Source organism: Chelonoidis abingdonii, chromosome 2, assembly GCF_003597395.2.
Source record: "Chelonoidis abingdonii isolate Lonesome George chromosome 2, CheloAbing_2.0, whole genome shotgun sequence".
NCBI classification, from domain to species: domain Eukaryota; kingdom Metazoa; phylum Chordata; order Testudines; family Testudinidae; genus Chelonoidis; species Chelonoidis abingdonii.
This window is the reverse complement of record NC_133770.1, coordinates 219,355,114-219,373,768: the sequence shown is the minus strand read 5'-3', so window position 1 is coordinate 219,373,768 and position 18,655 is coordinate 219,355,114. Positions and strand designations below refer to the sequence as shown.

The 18,655-nt window shown below is 43.1% G+C and overlaps 1 protein-coding gene across 1 annotated transcript in view; it reads right to left on the bottom strand.

Moving 5' to 3' along the window:
* Window positions 1–18,655, bottom strand: part of TAF4B (TATA-box binding protein associated factor 4b) — a 127,470-nt gene that overhangs the window by 30,141 nt on the left and 78,674 nt on the right. The window contains exon 14 of the mRNA XM_032799054.2: window positions 6,784–6,903. Coding sequence (XP_032654945.1) covers window positions 6,784–6,903 — 120 coding nt within the window. The remainder of the gene's footprint in view (window positions 1–6,783; window positions 6,904–18,655) is intronic.

The following is an 18,655-nucleotide window of genomic DNA, read 5'->3' as shown; positions in this document are numbered from 1 at the left end:
TATCAGCCAAGCGATTTGAACACTATCGGCCTCAAGGAAACCAAAGTGCTTTACTAGCCTGCTCCAGGAAAAAAAAAAAAAAAAAAAAAAAAAAAAAGTATTTTGTCCCCGCAATTGCAATTGATGACACACTGCTTAAAACAGTAGAAAAATATGGCTCTCTTGGTAGCACTTGATCTAATAATGCCGTGATCAATGATGAAATTGCCTGTATTTCTAAGTGCCTATGGATGACTCACTGCCTGGAGAAGGTGAGAGGCATTCGATTCACACCAAGATTAATGTCTACTGTGCAATTGCATTCAGCACTCTTCTCTACAGATGTGAAACAGACACGATAGCAGGCACTTGACACAACTAGAGCATTTTCAAATGCCCTATCTGCATCTCATCTGTAATATCAAGTGGTCGGACAGGATACCAAAACATGGAAGTCCTGGATTGGTGCTGCATAACTCGTGGTGAATCCCTAATCATACAGGCACAAATTTGCAGGTTGGTCATCTCGTACCTATGGGTAGTTTGTGACTTCCCAAAACCATATTTTATGGACTGCTGAAAATGGGAGCATGTATGCTGGGAGGCCAACAAAAACAACATCACGACACTCTCAAAGCTCACCTAAAAGCTGGCCAAGTCTAGCTGAATACATGGGAAATTGCTGATGATGATAGATCAGGATGAAGGCAGGCGTGTTGGTCTGCGATTAAGCCATTGAGAATAACAGAACAGAAAAAGTCAAAGTGTGAGTGAAGAAAGCAGGCTGTGTCAAAAACACGTGGCCGTGTCTGCCCAATGGGTGGACACATCTGTGGATTCCTCATTGGTTTATAGTTGCACAAGATGCACTGAAACAAGCTGACTCATATCAACTGTAACTGGAGACTCCAACGATGACAGCCTCTGAAGAAAGGCTGTTTATTGCTTAGCATGTTATGAATTATGGGTATTCTACTTCTAGCAATATTAAATGGGACTCAGACCCATTTTTATTTTTCTATACCAAATATTACTTTCTTTACAGTCACTAAGTTTTGTTCAGACATCTTCGGACATCAGTTTAGACGTTCCCAGAGAAAAAAAGGTTACATTCACAAAATATCTACTGTGAAATTGAATAAAGCATCAAAAAAGATTTTCCAAAGAATTACGTATTCTTAGACAAACCACTCCTCTGTTCAAGACAACAAATACCACACATGAACATGCAGAGTTGCATTCAAGAAACAGGTTGTTTTCACATGCGAAATTACCTTCATGACATCTTTTACTAATCAGCATGCTAGGATTTAGATGTTGGTCCAACTAGAGATGACATGAGATCAATACAACACACATCAAAAGTTAAATTTATGAATGTACATTTCCAATGGAACTTATGACAAATATGACCAGGTTTGTGTCAGTTTAAAAAAGGGTTTGGATGTGAACTTAAAGTACTGCATTAATGGCCCAAAACACTGCAATATCACACTATTCTCAGCTGTACTTATCTGGTACAGTGCTATCAAATTTTTAATAAAGGAAACAATGGACATGCCAAAGAATGAGAGTGACAGATGAAATATGTAACAGGAAGCCATTACACAGCCTCTTATGCCAAGAAAGGGTTAGCAATTGCAACCTTGTGTTATATAGCTTTTCCTTATCAAAGGCACTGTTAAAAAACAAGAATGATTAACCAAAAAAACTTGGTGGGAAGGGAGTGAGAGTTGAGGAAAGTTATTCTAATGCCAGGCTCATGTTTTCAAGTCTTCCTGTGGTGTTACATAAAAAGACAGATAACAAGCTCACTTGTACATGCAGAACAAAGGCCATTATTGATGTATTGAAGATTCCAAGGAACATAAAAGTACCCACTCAAAAGGAAGATAAGTTCTTATTATGTTTTCTGTGGCCAGGTTGAGTTGGTTCCTCCACCTCACTTGCTCTGAAGGGCCGGATGGCAAACAGAGATCACGGAGGAGTCTCCTACTTGCTAGGTCTTCCTCCTTTGCTTTTCCAGTTTGATTCTTTCTGACCTAGGAGATTGCTTTACATCCCGAAGGACAGTCTCTTGTCAAAGGCTGGACTAAGAAAGACTTGCAGGGTGGGAGTCTCCACAGTATTGAACCAGCTGCAGAAATTAGGCCGGTAAGTGGAAAGATATAGGCTCTTTCCATGCATGTCTCAGTTCAGAACCACACAAGTGTAGGACTGGAAGGGACTTCAATAGGTCATCTAGTCCAGTCCCCTGCACTCAAGGCAGGAATATGTAACATATTCCCCCTCAGTGTTCTCTTCTCTAGACGAAACAAATTCATTTTTTTCAATCTTTCCTCATAAGTCATGTTTTCTAGACCAGGGGTCTCAAACTCAAATGACCATGAGGACTAGTACACTGGCCTGAGGGCTGCGTTTACTGACACCTCCCTCCACCGCCCTTGGCCCCGCCTCTTCCCACACCTCCCCTGCCCCCATTCCAACCCCTTCCCTGAAATCCCCACCCCAACTCTGCCCCCTCCTTGCCCCCAGCAGGTACAGGAGGGGTGTGGTGGAGACTCAGGGCATGGAGTTTGGGTGTGGGGTGCAGGAAGGGTGATGGGTGCGGCAGGGGGCTCAGGACAGGGGGTTAGGGTGTAGGAGGGGTGTGGCTGGGGGTTCAGGTGCAGCTTCAGGACAGGTTCAGGGGGCAGACTCTGGCCTGATGCACACCAGGGGCAGGGCAGGCTCCCTGTCTACTTGCCCTGTCCCCGTGCCACTTCAGGAAGCGGCCGGAACCTGGGGAAGGAGGGGTGCAGGGGTTTGTGTGGCTGGTGCTTCAGGCACCACCTCCAGCAACTCCCATTGGCCGGGAATGGGAAATCATGTTGGGCCGGAGCCACTCTAGATAAATGCTGGGGGAGGAGGGGGGGCAGCAAGGAGCTCGTGGGCTGCAGAAAATAACCCCACAGGCTGAGACCCCTGTTCTAGACCTTTAATCATTTTTGTGCTGTCCTACTGACTCTAGTTTGTTCACATCTTTCCTGCAATGTGGCAGCCAAAATTGCAGTACAATACTCCAGTTGAGGCCTTATCAGCAGAATAGAGTGGAAGAATTACTACACCTGTCTTGCTTACCACACTCTTGCTAATACATCCCAGAACAAGGTTTGCTTTTTTGTGCAACAGCATTAGACTGTTGACTCTCATTTTGCTTGTAATCCACTATAACCCCCAGATCCCTTTCTGCAGTACTCCCTCCCAGGCAGTCACTTCCCATTTTGTACATGTGCAACTGACTGACTGTTCCTTCCTAAATGGAGTACTTTGTGTTTGTCCTTATTGAATTTCATCCTATTTACTTCAGACCCTTTCTCCAATTTGTCCAGATCATTTTGAATTTTAATCCTATCCTCCAAATCATTTTCAACTACAGCCCTGCAAATCTGCGGATATTTGCTTTGTATCCCCATCCATGGATGCAGATTATCCACACACCATTTTTGCAGATCACAGCTCGGATGCGGATACAAATTTTGTATCTGCACAGGGCTCTGCAACACACTCACCTGAATGTAGTGGCTGTTACCCAGCCCTCAGGCTTCAGCTCGGCTCTCTGAATCAAGCAGCAGAAGCTTGCTGGGCATTCTGGGAGTTCCAGTCCCCAGCTTGCTCAGATACGGGAGTAAACTGCAACTCAGAGAAGGGAGTGTGATACTGTGCTCCTACGCAATGAGCACAACACAGCATGTGTTAGAACCGCCGCAGCTGTGTAGGGGTATCCAAGCCCCCCAACACTGGGAGGGTGGTGCTGTACACGAGGACCCAGGATGTAGCCTCCACCCAGAGTGGGGAAGGAAGTACGACTGGGCAGAGCAGGTTGTGGGAGGTCTCTGGGGAGAAGTGGGAAGACTTGGGGGTTTGATACAGCCCTGCGTCACTGGTGTGAGGTGACCTGTGGAGCTGTTAGCAGAGCCCTGCAAATCCATGGATATCAGAGGACAATTTATACAGATCGGATGTGGATACAAATTTTTGTATCTGCACAGGGCTCTACTTGCAAACCCTCCCAGCGTGGTATCGTCCACAGCATTTATAAGTGTACTCTCTATGCTGGGGTAGTCAATAGGCAGACCATGGGCTAAATCTGTAAATTCAAGTTAGGACCTGGGTAGAGGCATCCATAGTTAAGTTCTCTGTCTGGATATGGATGCAGGAGCATCGTTGGCACTGGTGATGCCGCCCTTCCTAGCCAAAGCTATTCTATTATAACTCCCACTTACAAATTCCCTCTGAAACTCGTTTGTTGTCCCTTGTTCACTAGCTCTCCTTGGTCGCTTAGCCTCTGGCTTTTTAGTCCTTCTCTCCTAGGTCAGCCCTACCCCCGCTTTTCCACATAGGCACCCTCTGAAAGAAACATTCTAGAAAAGATGATCATGAGAACTGTTACTGAATTAGAGGATGCAGCATGAGGGCTATGGAGAGGGAAGGAAGAATGGAAACTGCTTACCCCTTCATTCTTTTACCCTCACCTTCTCATGCAAGACAGCTCCTCATGGACTTCTGCTCTAACATTCTGATCAAAGGTTGTGTCTGCAGATGTCTGCATGTTCAACCAGTGGTGGGGTCTAGTGAGCAAGTGCAAGGAATTAAAAGTGGCATATTTGCTAATTTAATCTGATGACACTTCTCATGTCTAGACCAAGAGGTGGCCATGTCTCTAGTGTAGTGGATCTAAATCTTGGAGAAGTTTGGCAGCCTCATAAGTCTTAGATACCCAACACAATTCATCTGGCCAGGGTGTATCCCACCACCATGAGCTCTTCCCCTGAACCGTGGAAGAGAATGAAAAAGGGAATCTTTTCTGCTCAATGTTTCTGATTCAAGACCACCTCAAAGGCCTGTTTGAGATGACAGGTGTTACAGGAAGGGAAAAACTTGAACAAGACTGGAGTAGAAGCTTGGATGGGGGAATATGGTTCGGAAATGAGTCGGACGTCAGGATTTTTGCTAAAAACTAGGACAGAAGCCAAGGATCATGTTATTATGGGAAACTCAACAACACAAGACTATAGGATCACTATATAAGAGACAGCTACTCAAGCCACCTCAGGGAGAGGAACAGATGATGTGTTAAAGGGAGACTCATACTAGGTATAGCTACACTGCAGCTGGGAGCTAGCCTTGTTTCTGCTAGCGGGGTTTGAGCAATCACACTAAAAATCGCAGCAGGGATTTTGGAGCATGGGGTTGAGCTTTGGCTCTCAAGCCTAGGGGTCAGGAGGGATGAAAGTAGGGCCAAACTGCTCTTCTTAGTGTCATAGCTTGAATCCCTCTGGCACGAATCTGTCTACCTGTGCTGTAAGACTCACCTCCACTGAGATTTATACACCCATGTTCTGACTCCCTTTGAGGCACTATGGAACTCAGGGCAGAGGAAGTAGTTTCAGAGAATGCGACACTGGGGAGAGGATCCCACCTTGTCTCACTCTCTACTGGGAAAGCAAGGGCTCTAGTGCAGAGATTAGGCTTTTGATGAAAGCCAGCTGCTGGAAGTTTAAGAAAGCTGAGATTCTGGTGCAGCTGAAAGAATCTCTATGCCCTACATAAGGGGAATGGTCCACATGCCAAAACAAAAGTATTTCTCTTTCAAGGGGTTAGCATGGTCAAGACCACCCTACTGGAGATTCCAGACGCCTTCAGGAGCACACTGCAACAAACCATGTTAAAGGACTTTGGCCTGTCTACACAGATTTTGTACAGGTATAACTACATTGGTATGGGGTGCGATTTTGTAACGAAATAGTTAGCAGTGCAATCTCTAGTACGGATGCAGATGCCTTATATGGGTATTGCTTAATCCCCTTCTTGAATGTCTGTGATAGTTAAATTGGTACAACTTGTGTGTTTAGACAAGGGCACCTGGGTCAGGAGGAAATTACTTGAACCCACTGTCCTGACCCATTGGGGAGCATAGCTTGTGTACCAAGGCCCCTCAGTTATCCTAGGACAACTAGGATTAGAAGTCAGATGCCTCTTTACTACTTCTGTGGGCCGAGGCGGCTGGTTTTGTCTTCCAGAGACCACCTCAACAGTTTGTCCCTCTGGGTGAGACTCTCTTCCCCTTTAGGGAAGCTAGGCAGCTAGTTGTCTGTCACAGCCCCAGAAACAGTTACGCTGCTGTCACACACCATGGAAGTTGTGGAGGTTTCCTCTCAGAGATTAAGCAGAGACTCATCACTCTTGATTATGTCTTGTAAATACAGCACTCCTTTTACACAGCATGCTCATCAATAGGGCATCTGTGTTGGTCATGGATTCCGTGACTTCCGTAGCGGCCAGTGTGGCTAATCCCAGGACTGCCCAAGCAGCTGACCCCAGGCCAGCTGGCTGGAGCAGCCACAGGCTGTGATCCCTGGCCAGCTGGTGCCATTGGCCCCCGAATGTGTCCCCACCCCCAAAAGCAGCCCCCTGGATTTGCCCTCCCACAAGATTTATCTCCCATAAGATTTAATCACAGGTATTTTTAGTATAAGGTCATGGACAGGTCACGGGCCGTCAGTTTTTGTTCATTGCCTGTGACCTGTCCATGGCTTAATTGTAGCATCACTCATCACAATAATATACATTATTAGAAACTATATTCAAATAATTTCAGTTCACAAAAACTAAAGCTTTTAGTATTTCTTTAGTCTTTAAATATTTATTTTCCCTACAATATTCAACAAGCCTCAGTGAGGGCTTCCCTCCTTTTTTCCCCAAAAGGTATAGAAGATGTTCCATTTTAATATTGAATTAAATGCATACAAGACATTTCAGTACCTCAAGCCCAGATCCAAGGTTTGGTGAATCCAGTGGTCTCTTTTTCCTTGGCCCAATCGCTGCCAAAGCTGTGAGATTGGCTTCTTTTTGTTGCATCTGTGCCAGCTCCAACTGTTGCATCTAATTTAAAAAAGAGAAGTATGATATATGGGATACTGAAGGGCCAGTTTTGTTCATTCAGCTTCAACCATTTGATCTGTCTTTTACGTAGCTTATAAAATCTGCATCATACATGAGACAATGGCTTTTCAGAAGTTGCAATTCCAGTAGTCAGGCCCATTGCCACATTAGTCATTTTAGGAACCCAGCAAATGCTAATCCTACTACATGCGCCATGGAATTGTCCTTAGGTTCAAGTGTTTTGGGAAGACAGCACCTAGGATCAACAATACTACCAGTGATATCCCTGTTGATCTTCAAATTCAGTGAATTTTGCTATTTCTTGATTAGTGAGACAAGAAAAGTTTTGGCTCAGAACCAGTTTAAATGGCCAAAAAAACCATTTTGAGAGTTGAAGGTTGTCGATATTGAGAACGGGTCACACTGTACTCAGTTTCACAGATGGTGTCGATTTCAGGTGACCGGATGTCCTGCTTTTAAGGGATAGTCCCGATATTCAAGGCTTTTTCTCATATAAGTGCCTATTACCCTCCATCCTCTGTCCTGATTTTTCACACTTGCTATCTGGTCACCCTATTTTCATTTGAGCAAGCAAGAGAAATTCCAAAACATAATGTGTATTTGACAGCATTCATTTTGACTTCAATTATCTGAAGCTTAATTTTGTGAACCAAAGGCTTGTGCCCTGACACTACTCTAAATAGTCATGGGGACAGAATACGTGGATCAGAGGAATTTTCAGGTGACTGAGGTTTAATAGCATGCAGGTAGCACTTCAATTCTCTCATTAGTTAATTTTTCAATATGTCAGGCTTTTTTTTTAAATTTGTATGAGATGTTTAACACTCCAGATACTTATTTTCAGTTGTTCATGAAGAAAAGAATTCCCTCAAAATAAGTCAAGACTTAGAGAACAGATTCCATGATTAGCTGGTTGGATTAGTTTAGTCAAAATGATGACTAACAAGCTTTTTAAATATGCTGTCATGCTACCATGAAAAATCACCAGCAGTTTTTTAAAAAAAAACTAAAAGTTTCATATAGCAGGGCAAGTACTGCTGCTTCCCAAGCGTGTTAACATAAGAATAGTTCATCTATAGGATAGTGGAATAACTCAAGAAAACAGAGGGGGAGTGAACAAAGTATTCCCCCCTTCATCCCCTGGGGGAGGAATACCATTTATACCAAAAGGGAAAGCAGAAAGGAAATTATTCTCCAACTCAGGGTTCAAAACGTTCCCTGACTGCGAAGCCTATGAATTTGATATTTTAGTCATGCATCAGCTACAGTTTTTTTTATATTAAAATGGCAACACTTTCTTTCAAAGCCTAAGAAATTCTCAGCCAAAGGTGAATTTCTTAAAGAGTTTTTGACTGCTCAGTTCAACCACTGCATACAAGGAAAGAAGCTATACTTCTCATCTCACAAAATTTCACTGGAACTTTTTGTAGTCTGCTCACATTTTGCTGTTTAACTACAAAAAGAGCATTTATTGAGCTCGCAGCACAGCTGAACACTTTTGCTTTCCCCCCACTTCTTTTTAACAGGATATTAGAGTTAAAGAAGGGGGCTCCTTAAAATGGGAACTTAGTATGCCAGCAAAAAACTGATATCTGAATTGGCAACCAAATTCTACTCTCTTATTGGTCATTTATACCTTTTCAAGTAGGACTAAAGTGATCCACAACAAAGTAAAAAGGAAATATTACTCACCCTGTGCAGTAACTGTAGTTCCAGCTACGCTCTCTTATGGGTACGCCATTTCAAGGGCTCAAGAGGTGCACGTGATCTGAGATTTCTAGCTAGCAGTACCCGTTTAACCTGCACATGCACCTTATGCCTCTTCATGGCAGATACAGACTACAGTGGGGTGCACAGACAAACTGCCCTCATTTCTTTCTCTACTTACTCATTCCCTAAGGAACATCTGAAGCAGAAAGGGAGAAGGGTGGGTAGTGGAGCACCCATAGGAACACACATCTTATAGAACTACAATTGCTACACAGAGTAGGTAACATTTCCTTCATCTTTGAATAGTGTCCCTATGGGGTGCTCCACTTCAGGTGACTTCTGAGCAGTATCCCAAAGAGAAGGGAGATTTGGATCAGGGTCCAGAATTGAAGATAATACTGCTGAACCACATGCCGCAGCAGATCTGATGGAATGACACAGGGCATAATGCTTTGAAAACATATGGCCTGAAGTCCACATAGGGGCACTATATATGTCCGATATGGGAACATCCTTCAAAAATGCTGTAGATGTTGCTTGCAATCTGGCTGAATGCACTTTCACATCTGGGGAGGTGGCGGAGAAAGGAGGGCTGAGCACCCACAGACTCATAACAGACAGGGATACTTTCAAAATGGATATCAGGTGGTCTCTGAGCAGAAACAGGAACCCCTTTGATCTATCTGTGAAAGATATGAAGTGTAGACAGACAATTTCCTTAATCACTTAGTCCTATCCATACCCAGGTTATGGAAATAGGCCCTCTGGGTGGACAGTAACACTTCCCCCAAAGAGCAACCTTTGAGCAGCCAGTTGTCAAGGTACGGAAAGACAAGAATCTCTTCCTGTCAAAGGTAAGTCATCAATTACTGCCAGAATGTTCAAACACACCTTTGGAGCTGAAGAGAACCACTTGAAACTGGAAGTAATCTTAGCCTATAGTGAATCATAGGTATTTCCTGTGCGATAGGTGTATAGTTATATGGAAGTAGGCACTGGTAGGTCGAGAGATGAAAAAAATCGATCCCCCTTCCCGTGGCAAAGGAATTATAGTTGCTAGAGTCACCATCCTAAACTTTTGACATTTCACCAACTTGTTCAGCCATCTTAGATCTAAGATCAGTCTCCAATCTTCATCCTCCTTTGGTACTAAGGAAGAGAAGAACTACCAGCCCCTGCAAGGGGAAGGAACAGATTGTATTGCTCCTAGCTGGAGAAGAGAGTCCTCCTCCTGCCTTAGTAGATGCTCATGTGTGGGTCCCTGATGAGGGACAAGGTAGGGGGTGGAAACAAAGGAGTGCCAAAAAACTGGATCATGTAGCCCAGTGTTATGACCTCCAAAACCCACTGGATCATAGTGATCCATTCCCAAGCCCAAAGAAATGAACAAGGTTGTCCCCAAAGGGAAGGCAGGGCTAAAGGACAGAATTGCAAAAATCAGAAGGGTGGGAGGATTTGAACCCACAAACTCGTCAAAACTGCTGTTTAGATGATGCCTGGGTGGTCATGGAGGGTGGTCAGGCTGCTTTCTTCCCTGAAACCTGTCTCTTTGGGCGGCTTTTCCCCATAGGTCTGTGTTACCTCTGGGCAGCCTCTGACCTCTGGGCAGCCTGTGACCTACTGAAACATTTCCTGCTTGTAGGTGTATAGATGCTCATGGAACACAGGGCAGCCCCTGCATATGGTGAAAGACTACATGAGTCATTCACAGTCTCCGAGAAAAGCTTACGACCAAAGGGGAGTCCTCTATAGGGTTCTGAACTTCTCTCAGAAACCCTGAAAGTTGGAGCCAAAACACCCTGCGCATAACTACCACTGTGGAGAGAGATCTGGCAGCAATGTTCACAGCATCTACGGATGCTTGGAGAGCTTTTCAGGCCAATAGCTGAGCCTCCACAACAATGGGCCAGAATTGCTTCCTGCAGTCATGTGGAAGCTGTTCAATAAAGACCATGAGCTTGTAATTAGTCAAGCTGTATTCGGCCACAATTGCCTGACAGTTCACAATCCAGAGCTGCATGGTCACAGACAATAAGACTTTTCGAAAAGACCCAGTTGCTTTTGGTGTCTGTCATGGGGGTAGGTCTCAAAATGTGGCTTATACTGTTTGTTCACTGCATCCACCACTAGGGAGTTAAGTGGGGATGAGAAAATAAATAGAATCCTTAGAAGGCACATAGTACTTCTTATCCACCCTTTTTCACGTTGGTCACTGTCAGAAGACGGGATACTGGGCTAGATGAAGTTTTGGTCTGAGCCAGTATGGCTGTTCTTAAGTTCTTAGGGGCCGGCATCTGCCACACCATCTTAACGAGGCTCTGCTGGATCCGGCTAATAGGTAGCACCACTCTGGAAAGTGTTGCCAACTACAAAACATCCAGCAGCTTGTGCTGCTGATCTTTGACCTCCTCCAGAGGGATCTGCAGAGCACCAGCTACCCTTTTAATGAGATCGTAGAACAGTATGAAGTTGTAGGCGGTGGAAAGTGGGAGAGGCACAACAGCCTCATCCAGCAACTACGACGAAATTGTGGTCTCATGTGTGACTACCTCTTCTGCCCTAGCCTCCCGCTCCTCAAATGTCTCCTCCTGTCATGCAAGGGTAGAGAGAGGATGGGAAACCCTGGCCTTCCTGAGGGACAGTATCAGTAGTCTGTCGTATTGTTGCCAATGGGCAGCCCACAGGTCTCAATATGGCCATGGGGGGGAGGGAGTGGCTGGGGGTGATGTACAACGTTGGTTCCACCATCCTTGGTGAGCTGCAAAGTCCTCCCTGAGCAAGGGTAAGTTCCTGAAGGGGTATGTAGGAGGAGAACCCCCGCCCCCTCCCCCGACACTCAGAGATCAATTGGAAGTCATCCTCTTCCTCTACATCTTCCTATAAGGGGGCAAACATTGAGGATGGAAGAGAGTTGTATGCCATGGAGTGGCCACTCAGAGACCAAGGTCTCTGTACTGAGACATGCTTGGTACCTGGCCAGCAATGAGGACCCCAGTTCATCCAACACCGAGAGGTCCCTCAAGTATCAAAACTCCTGTGGCAACAAAGGACCCCGGTAGCAACACCATAGCTGAGATTGCCATGGCTGGAGACAACTGTACCAATGATGATAGGCATACTTCAGGTGTTGTGTATGTCAGACACTGAGGGCACTTCACATACCCCCCCCTGTATAGACTCAGTGTCCGCCATGAATAAGCAGAGGGTGCATGAGCAGGGCATGGGCACTGCTAGCTAGAAATCATGGACCAAGGGCTTGAAAGGTGCATAAGCACCTGAAGTGGAGCATCCATAGGGACAGTACTCAAAGAAGAAATTAGGTTTATGGCTCTTTATGTACAAGGCAGAAAGCTGTGCTTAAAATGCATTTCTGGTTGGTTAGGGGTCTTTTTTTTAAAACATTAAAAAAACGTAATCTTGTCTACCCCTTTGGTAGGTTATCACCTCCAGTGCCTAGTGCACATTTTGAAAAAAGTGATGCATCACAAATTCAACCTTCCTACCCCAGCATTTGAGGTAGAAGAGCAACAAACATGATTAGACCTCTTCCGCCAGCAAAACAGACTTGACATTCCTAATGTTACTAAGGTTACAAACAGTTTAAAACCCCAAGTCATTCACACAATACACAAAGAAACCAATCCAAATTTTAAAAAGAATTTTTACAGCTCACCTTATCTCCTCAGAGAAGTTAAACAATGTTTCTACAGCATTAGCTACCATATCACACTTACATATTTCTATTTTCTTGTTAAATGTCAAGTGTAATAGTTTGTTAATCAGAACTTGCATTTTGCATGCTTTGCTTCCATTTTTCAGTAGTGTAGACTAACATTTTCAATAGTGTTTAAGAGGGCATGTTACCAGTAAAGTTTTGCAATTGCTTAAGTTATCTATAGCTACCTTACATAAAAACTTAATATTTGTGATGTGTGTTTTGGAAAGAACACAATTTAAAAAAATAAAGAGGTAGACGTAGAAAATACTTTCTGAAGTCAAGAATAACTCTCTCTAAGCTGGAAAGGAGAAAACAATTTAGATCAAAGTAACTAAATTGAACCTTCACTTAGAAGTTCAGCCAAACCTCAAGATTTGAAAAAACTCAAATAAAAATGAAAAATATTAAAGTTTAACCACTTCCTGGATTATTAGAAGCAATTAAAAGCCAAGGTTCTTTGACAGTCAGCTGTTCAATTTCCAAACCCGTTTCTAAATCTAGGATGTTCCAAAAACAACTAAACTTGTGGGCAATAATCTGAGCTGAATTTCACAGAATTGTATATCCCTTGTTTTAACCAGACATTCCTATCAATATATTTTTGTAGCAGTGTTTTTCATACAGAGGTGCCACACTGTATTTCACAAGCTCCAAGAGCACATTTTTTAGTTTTATGGCTGTTACAATACCGCAAAAACACAGGTAAGTGCAGATAGACCAGTATATACACCTCTACCCCGATAAAATGCCATCCTCGGGAGCCAAAAAAAATCTTAGCACATTATAAGTGAAACCACGTTATAGTGAACTTGCTTTGATCTGCCAGAGTGCACAGCCCCCCCCTCCCCCGGAGCACTACGTTACCACATTATATCTAAATTCGTGTTATATCGGGTCATGTTATATTGGAGTACAGGTGTAGTTGCTTTCATCAACTGATAGCCAAATAAAAGCAATGGACATTATTTCCAAAGATGGTGCCTAAAGTCAGGGAGTCTAAGATGCTGATCCTACATTGAGATGTGTGGGTGCACCCACGGACAGCTCATTGCAGGATCAAAGCCTTAGTCTAGAGTTATGCTCTCCAATAAGTGGCCAGATCTTCAAGGTGTTTTTGTTTTGAAGTCAATTAATAGTTGACATAAGCTGATGACAACAAGACAAGCAGGAAACGAGTTTCACAGCAACAGAAAAATGTATTGCCCTTTCTCACAGATTTAAGATTATTAATTTGGACAAAATAAGTGGCCAGCCAACTTTTACTTTGATAGGCAGCGATGGTAATGACAAAACAAGAGCCAGTGACACAAAGAAGTACGAATGAAATTGATACTGATTTAATAGAGAGCCAGTCAAAGGTGATGTGATCACTCAACTGGCTACTGGTGGAAACAGAGGCTGCTGAATTCTGTACAGTGCATGAGTAATTCCATTAAAGAGTTAATGGAGTCTAGAAGAGACATTTATCAATTATCCCAAGAGACAGATACACCTTTTGTCATCTTGGGTGAAAGTCACACCTCCCTCCGCTCTGGATTGGGAATTCCCTGAGAGGGAGAGAAGGTGCTGCTATCATTGCCTACCCACTGCTTGGGGGGAAGCAGGTTCAGCAAAAGGTGAATTTCTTTAACATGGTGAATTGATGCATTCTTGGCTACCTAACATCTACCAGCACCACTTTCTAATGCCAACTATTGCAGGACCCACCCATTTATGAGGAGGAGAGTTGAGGATGCTTTCTGCCACTTCATCCATCTGCACTCTGTCCACAACACATCTTCCAGCATAGGACCAACAAAACCAGGCAGAATCTGGCCAGGATTTGAAGAACAAGTCTCATTCTGGCTATTTTCTGGAGGTGAGAAACTTGTGCTCTAGTACAAAGAAACAATCGTGAAATACAATGCCAATGTAAACTTCCAGTATAAATGCCCATAATCCTTGTAAGGGACTGAAGGAAACATTAATGAAGAGTATCAGAAGGGTAGCAGTGTTAGTCTGGATCTGTAAAAGCAGCAAAGAGTCCTGTGGCACCTTATAGACTAACAGACGTTTTGGAGCATGAGCTTTCATGGGTGAATACATCTGACGAAGTGGGTATTCACCGACGAAAGCTCATGCTCCAATACATCTGTTAGTCTATAAGCTGCCACAGGATTCTTTGCTGCTATTAATGAAAAGCACCATGCTAGCAGCCCAGCTCAACATACTGGTGAGTCAATTAAAAAGATCTGATTGAGATGTATTTAGTTTTTATAAATGTACAATACTTGTGACTGAGTGTTGAGACAGTAGTGAAAGCAGAATGGGAAGGAGAGATTCATGAGACATAAGATGGTATTGAGACATGCCAGTGAACAATCACTAGTTTATTATTCCTGTGATACAGTGGTCAGGAACAAGACAAGACGGTCAGAGAAACACCTGAGTTAGGTTTTTCATTTCAAACAGATATTTTTGTAGTACATCCTTGAGTTATCATAAAAGTGGCGGAAAGGGAGAAATGGAACGGGGTTTATAGTCCACCATAAAGCAGAGTAAGAACTCCCTTTGGGTGGTGAAGACTCAGAAGTAGTTTATGTGGAAGCCACAGAAGGAGTTGGTGCTTGACTGAAGGGTTTCTTGGACTACCAGACTTCCATTTGGAATGGTTAGACATCAACATCTTTAAATGAGGAAGAGGAGTGTCCCAGCTAACCCTCTTCTCCCAAATCCACTTAAGATATGCCCTCTAATCTCTTTCTCCACTACCTTTCCTGTCCTCCCACCTCTTCTAAAAACATCCCAGACCCCTCTCAAAATACAGACATCATGCTAATCTTCTGAAGTTGCATTTAGTATTTCAAATACTTTCCACGGACCCTCTATTTTTCTATCAATAGAGCCTCTTCCTATCTCATTTCAATTAAGATGAGGGATGTGCCCTTACTCAGCGCCACACCCTTACACATTGTTTTCTAGGCTATAGAGGATAGGAACGCCTTTTAAATCATCTCTTCATCTTGTTGGATCCCATTACCAGGAGATGGATGATTGATGATGCATCACCACAACAATGTTCACATGATAGCCACCAAAACTGGCAAGCTCCCTCTCCTATCCTGACCTACACTTCAGCCACTGAAATAGAATATGCTGTTGCCGCCATTATGCCACTCCATGAAGAATGATGATTTTGTCAATGCTACTCAAAATTTATGTCTCAAAACAGCATAAAGGGGGCAGCCTTTGGACCAGAAGCAAACCACAAAGTGTTCATACACATTTTCGTCTCCTGGAGTTACTTTCACTCTAAGAATTATAGTACAAAGATTTCTAAAATCCTGTACACAAAGATCAAATTGCTGTGAAAACGTCTCAAGCTGCAAAACAGTCTTTGTTGCTGCTGGACTTTGTTGCTGCTGGGTTTTAAAGTCTGGTCTTGCAGCAGTCAGGAATTTCTAGGGTGACACAATAACCATTTTAGTTAAAAAGGTACCTTTTTTTGACTTGTGCTGCAGGTCAAATTAAGTCCCTCCTTATAGTGAAATGGCATTTGCAGCATAGCTGTAATCACAAAATGAAAGCCTCTAAAATTGACCTCTCTTCTCCACTCAATTTCTCTACCAACAAACATATTACCTTCCCAGCTCATGGAAACTGTATTTCTCACTCTTGTGAAGTCTTACTTTCCACATTTCAGTAAAATATGCAAAGCCTCTATCCAATATTAAACTGACTACATTTTTGGTGACAATACCTTTTAAAAATAAAGTTTAACTTATGCAAAGACCAGAAATATTTCAGTTATGAGACTCCAGACTGGTGAAAAAGCCATTTGTTATGCAAAGCATTCCCAAGATTGAGATCTTTGGTCATAATGGTGAGTAGAGCAGGTTGCCTACTAGTGGTCTCCCATCAGTCCTAGATCTGCTAGCCACAGTTAGGTGCCAGACCACGGAGACAATTTTTTCCTTTCATTATTACTTAACAGGTTGTTTTTTTGTTTTGGTAATTAAACAAAGCAAAAAGAAATACTATAGTACTCGTCTCATAGGCAAAAAAGCAGGGCCATCTGCTTCCAGAGGCAGGTACCATCTTTGTCCCATTTGGCAGGAGAACTAGAGTAGTATGAAGTCACTTATACCTGACAAAAGGAAATGGGATCTGGCTTTTCAAGAAGTTTCCAGCCTGCATTCACTAAATAGAAACCTCAGAAGCTGCTTCAAGTCACGCTGCCTTCCAAGCAACATATCCAGGGTCTTATGAGCACAAGTTTAAGTTGTCTAATAATTCAGATAAGATGGTCTCAGGTAAACAGTCACCTTTAAAGTACTTCATGAGGAGACTAATCAAAGCCCTATTTCACACTGGGTGAATGTGGATAGTTATATGCTAAGGAAGAATTGTTTGTTGTAGTGTTCATGAAAATCTGTCTGGGAAACTAGAAGGGAAAGAAACTAATCACTGTATTGTTAGTAGACCGTACTTTTAACTCACAGATTAGTATGTCATGTCTCTAGTATTAGATTTATGTTATTGAACTAGGTCACATTGCCTCAACTATATAAGAAAAGGAGCTATTGAACTCAATATTTATTGTGCTTACAATTATTTTGGTAGGGCTTGCATTTTGGTCATATACACACACAGAATACAGGAGTGAAGTTATCTTAAAGTGACAGGGAAGAGGAAGACCATAATTTTTTGAGGAGCCAGAGAGCATTTTTACTGTTCTCAGGAGCCCGTTTTTTCCTATGTTACCCAACATTTAGGATAGTTTTACAGAAGAGGCAAAGTGTGTAAGAGGAGCTGGTCTGAACAGCACAGGGTAGATCAGGGGTTCTCAACCTCTCTTTCTGAGGGTCCCCCTCACAACGCTATAAAACTCCACGGCCCACCTGTGCCACAGCAACTGGTTTTCTACATATAAAAGACAGGGCTGGTATTAAGGGGTACCAAGCATGGCAATTGCCTGGGACCACATGACAGGTGCCCCCGCGAAACTACGTTGCTCGGGCTTCGGCCCCAGGCGGCGGGCCTTTGGCTTTCTACCCTGGGCCCCAGCAAATCTAACGCTGGCCCTGCTTGACAGACCCTCTGAAACCTGCTCATGCCCCCCCCCCAGGGGTCCCAGACCCCTGGTTGATAACCACTGGGCTGGACAACAGGGTAGCAAATAGGCTATGATTATGAGAGGATAAGAGGCAGCACTTTGGCAGATGGCAGGTATCCTAGTAGAAAGGTCAATCCAAATCCTCAATTCTGCATGAGTGTAGCACATGATAAAGTACATACAGAAAATGTGACACCCACATACCATGAAAATACCCTTCTACACAACTATGGAAGGAGAAATAGGAACGGAAAAATCAAGTGCTAAGGAACACTGATGTGGACTGAACAGAAGGAGCAATATAAAGGCAGTAAAGAGTATGCAACTGTTTGGATGCGAACAGACAGAACAGTATGGAAAGGAAGCTATACAAGGAACAATTCTGGGCTTGGTTTGGAGTGACTTAAGAAAAATGACTGGAAATGTACAGGTGTGGGATGGACCAAGAGTGGCCCTTAAACAGATGGGTTTAGTAATTAGCAAAAGAGGGATAATTTCAGCACACCAAGTTTAGAAGAACATGGGAAAAAAGACAGGCTATATCAAATGATTTAAAGCATCAGAGGAACTGGCAGCAAAGGAAACTGGGGAGGGCTGAAAGGCAAGTTAATGTATGCCCAAGGGTTATGCATGCTATTCTGCAATAAAAATGTGTTCAGAGTAATAAAAGCAGTAACGTGGATGAAGAAAAATACATAGAAGGCTTGAGGAAAAAGGAGATGGCGGACAAAGGCATATGAAAGAGACAAAACAAGGTAGAGAGGACTGTTTCAGTTTATAGAATAAAGAGAAATTATAATAAAATAGGTAATCACAAAAGAGTTTACTCAAATGATCATTTTAGTTTTTCTACTCATTTTAAAAGGATTCAGTTCTCCTTTTAAGTCTTTTCCATTGCTGTATATTGGCTGTACATCTTGAAATTCTAAATTTGAACTGTCTTTTTTTTAACCTATGATGTTTATTCTAGATACTGGAATCACTTTCCTCTCTCTCTCTCACATTCTCTTTTCTTTTTATCTATATATTCTATCTTGCTTCACTTAAAGGCTGAGGGATGCAAGGTGTTTAATCTCCTACTTTTCATGCATCAAGCTTTCAGAAGCTTTTTGCCCTCTCTTGAATGGTCTTCTTTATTTCCTTCTGCTCTAAGATATCTACCTACCTTCTCCATTCCCTTTTGCTGCATGCCAAGCATGTTCCTATTT